This window comes from Nannobrachium achirus (assembly GCF_963921795.1).
Source record: "Nannobrachium achirus genome assembly, chromosome: 7".
Taxonomy (NCBI): domain Eukaryota; kingdom Metazoa; phylum Chordata; class Actinopteri; order Myctophiformes; family Myctophidae; genus Nannobrachium; species Nannobrachium achirus.
This window is the reverse complement of record NC_137816.1, coordinates 47,833,955-47,838,164: the sequence shown is the minus strand read 5'-3', so window position 1 is coordinate 47,838,164 and position 4,210 is coordinate 47,833,955. Positions and strand designations below refer to the sequence as shown.

The following is a 4,210-nucleotide window of genomic DNA, read 5'->3' as shown; positions in this document are numbered from 1 at the left end:
AATAGATAATCATTATTAATAATCACATAAAATACATGCAAAAATACGAACCATGGAAAATACAACACACAAATCACACAGCTAAAATAAAAAACGAATCAAACCAAACAAATCATAATCAAATGTTCCACTGACTCACAAAAGCCCTGTTTCAGAGTTAATTGTCACATAAAGTTCTCTATACCAAGGCTGGCTGAGGTCCATTGCTCCATCTATCTCCGACTCTGTGGTTGATTGAAAATCCATTATGGCAGATTTCAGCAGTCCTCATTTGCCAGGCCATGAATTAACCAAACAATGACCAGAAATTGCTTGTAAACGTCTGTGCGACTGCGAGTCTGCAACCCTTCCCACTCCACTTTCCTTTTTCAATTTGTCCCTCTGAACAAGTCATTAATGTTCACTTAACTACTGGATGCACAGCTTGTTTGTCTCTTTCATTATGTTGGAAGCTGCTAAATTAATTCTGAAAAGCAAATATAAAAAAAGCAAAGCTGTGTTGTGTATATGCTCTGTCCTAGAGGGCAGAGATCTTTAAAATAACTGGGTTAAAATGTAAAAGAACAACAACACGCCCACACATCAGTGTGAGTGTAACTTGCTGCAGCAACATGCTGCAGTCAATGGGTCAATATGCCGACGGGCTGGTGTTCCGACCACCTAAACCTAACCTTAACCCTAACCCTAAACCTCAGTAAAACTAACGCTGGTGAATGCGAACCTGGTGAAATGCTAACCTGCCGACGCTGGTCAATGCTAACCTGGTGAATGTTAACCTGGTCGGACCAACGGCCCGTCGGAATTATGGGTGGACCCCGCAGTGAAGGGAGGGTGAAGGGAGGCTCTAAAGTCACTATTTTTTAGGTTATATTCAACACAAGTGCTATTGATCTGTTTGTTTTATAGTCTAATGAAATTGATAGATGTCTAGAGAAGGTCCGATAAATGCATTGCATTTTGTAGGTAAACAAAATGACAAGCCTAATGTCACACAGTAATCCAGTGCTTCCAGTGCAGCTGTCACAAAGCAGACAATAAAGTGATAGAGCGCCCTGGGCTGAGACTGGCTTTCATACTCGAGGAGAGCAACCTCCTTTCTGCCTCTTATTTTGAGGAAGAAGAGTATAACCATACTGTTCATGCCCTCTCACAATTGTGTTGGTTTACTCTGGTATTGAACCACACTGGATCAAGTCTAAACAATCTTTAGTTGAAAAATAAAGGAGTACAGTCCTCAGTTGCACTGTACTTTTTCAGCCTTTAGTACACCAAGTCTCTCCAAAAATAGACGCTCTTCAAGCTACAAGCTGTGAGCTTGTTGATCGGCTTTTTTTGATGAATGTTCCCCCCCAGAATAGGGATGCTGGGTTTTGAGTGGCATAAAAGTTATTTTCCATCTGCCCTAATGGAAACGGATATTCTCTCGGGTTTTCCTCGTGACATAAACTGTATCCTAGGGGGAAAGATTGACATATTTGACATAAATGTAAGGTACTGTAATGTCATTCAGGTGGTGCCCTGAATGAAAAGTTTTACAGTACAGTTAATTGATTTAGCAGTGTTCTATCCGTCTGTCATTCAATGTTATATGAGATACTAAAATGGTTTCCTATGGAAATAAGCTTAGTCTTTTCTAGGATCTCCTTTTAGTTGACCCATGGACGGATTAACCCCCGGGAGGGCCCCTGGCCAATAATTTTTTAGGGCCTCCCCCCCCCACCCTCCACAATAACCCTCCCTCCCTCCCGATGCACACTACCTAGCTCGAATTTTAAGCCATGATGATCATCTGTGGGCCAAGAAAGCACCTGTAGACAACAGAGGAGGGGCCACACATTTGATATTTAATTAACGTATACATTTCATTTGAGTAAATTGACAATGACCACACGGCCCAGTTCCGCCAAGGGCCCCTGAGAGCCAAGGGCCCCTGGCAACGGCCCCACCGGCCCAATGGTTAATACAGCTCTGAGTTGACCTTGTACCAGTGAACTGTACCATCATGAAACTGTACCTTTTTCTATGCAAACTTCTAATAAAGTCTTCAATCAATCAATCAAGTCGGCTGCATATATGATCAGCCACTAACATATTTGGAGTTTTGGGTTGTTAGAGACCTGTTGGTCTGTCAGCACCTTTTATGCCCAATATGGAGATTCCTCTGCACTCTGTCACACTGTGGTGGCTCCGCCCTGCTGCTCATTTTGACAGCCTGCATGTTTGAAAAGTCTCATTTTCAAACATTGTCATTGTGCCAACGTGATGGTCGTCAATGGTCTACTCTATGGTATCACTCTGGAAGCCTAATAATGGAGATCACTGTGGGCTATTTGACAGTCCTTGTCCCTTTTATACCCATTTATGGAGATCTCTGCATATGTCGGTCCATGTCCATTTTATGCCCATATATGGAGATCCCTGATATCATCAGTTTATGCCCATATATGGAGATCTCTGTATCTTTCAGTCTTTGTCCCTTTTGCCCATAAATGGAGATCCCTGATGCCATCGATATATGCCCATATATATAGGCATACCCATATATGGGCATATCAGTTGGATCAGCGGTCCTGGACAACTGGATATCCATTATGTCCGGGGAGAGGTGTCGGGGTTTGTGGTGATTTTGACAGCAAATTCTGTTTAGTTTTAGTCATATTTTAGTCAACTGAAATGTTTGAAAGCGTTTAGTCTAGTAGTTGACTAAATATCATACGATTTTAGTCTACTGTTGATTTAGTCGACTAAAATATTTTTTTGGCGGGCCATGATGGCATTGAAATGGCAGATTTTCACCTTGGTTGTAGATCAGATATTTTCAGACTGTGACACCTGTGCACACCCATGATGACTTGTCTTAGTTCTACTGGATCTCTTGTCCCTCCCTAACGTTTTAGTCCAGTTTTTTTTATTTGTTGACGACATTGTCAGTATATTTAGTCTTAGTTTTAGCTTCGTTTTTATTTTCTAATTTCTTGCCATTGTTTCAGTCGACGAAATCAATACTGATGTTACTTACACCTTTTATGTCCGTGGCTTTGTAGCAAAGGTCAGGTACCCGGTGTGGCCTGGCGTCTCCCTGGCGGGGGTGCTGGTCCTACAGGTGACTGAGGGAGAGGAGGATGTCAGAGGGGCTTCCTCCTCTTCCTGGGATCTCTCCTCTGACGAGGACCGGCGCTCCGCAGAGACCGAGGGCTGCTGGGGTCCGAAGTCCGGCAGCGGCAGGCTGACGGCTCTTACATGGTGAACACGCAGCAGGACCTCCACGGTGTCCACCTCCTGGAAGCCCAGTGCGCGCAGAGCCACACACGTCCTCTGGACCTGCTCCACACACGGCGAGAAGGTACACACGCGGCCCCCTCCGCGTCCCTTCAGAGCGGCCCAGGCGTGTCCCAGGGCCTCCCAGGGCCTGGGGACGTCCAGGAAGACGGCGTCGGCCGTGCCGTCGTCCACCCCGAACCCCTCGGCACACACGTCCCGGCACCGGACGGTGGCCAGGTGAGCCGCGCCGTGCTCCCCGAACTCCTCCTGGGCCTTGAGCGCCCGCTGCCGGTGGAACTCCGTCGTGTGGAGGTGGCCCGTCGGGGCGATGCTCCGCAGGAGGGCGTGGGACAGAGAGCCACTGCCCGTGCCCGCCTCGCACACCACGGAGCCGGGCACAAGCTCCAGCATGGTGGTGATCATGGCGATGTCGGCGGCGTAGAGGATCTGCGTGCGGTGGGGCAGGCTGAGGGTCCACAGCTCCGGGGTGGGGTGCAGCACGTACACCCAGCCACCCTTGTTGCCCTTAATTTCGCACGTGACCTTGGAGCCGTAGCGCCGGCCTATCAGGTCCGTGGAATGGCGGACAGCGCCGTAGCGCGTCTGCGTCTGGGCGCCTCGCCGCACCTTCACTGGCAGGATGTTCTCGTGGCTCACATAGAGGATGGCCACATCCCCGTCCCGGATGAGGTCTGAGTAGTACTGCACGAAACTCATGCTGAGGGTGTTGTCGGCTCTCTCCAACCGCAAGGGTGAAATAATGTTACTGTCACTGTCCTCTGCCACGATGAATGAATAATTAGATGTAAACATGTGGGATGCAGCAGCTAACCAATCATCATCACTCCATGCCCCGCCCTGTTATACAACACCCGTTGTCATGGCATTTAACCGTCTGTATGTGTCCCTTTTGTGCCCATATATGGACGTCTCTGTGTCTGTCTGTCTG

The 4,210-nt window shown here is 47.7% G+C and overlaps 1 protein-coding gene across 1 annotated transcript; it reads right to left on the bottom strand.

The window, feature by feature from the left end:
- Positions 1 to 3,024: 3,024 nt before the first annotated feature.
- Positions 3,025 to 3,978, bottom strand: LOC308288473 (tRNA (adenine(58)-N(1))-methyltransferase catalytic subunit TRMT61A-like; the record flags this gene model as incomplete). The annotated part of the gene is made up of 1 exon (XM_080729923.1): positions 3,025 to 3,978. One exon carries the CDS (start codon positions 3,976 to 3,978, stop codon positions 3,025 to 3,027), a length of 954 nt encoding a protein of 317 aa, XP_080586049.1.
- Positions 3,979 to 4,210: the final 232 nt, after the last annotated feature.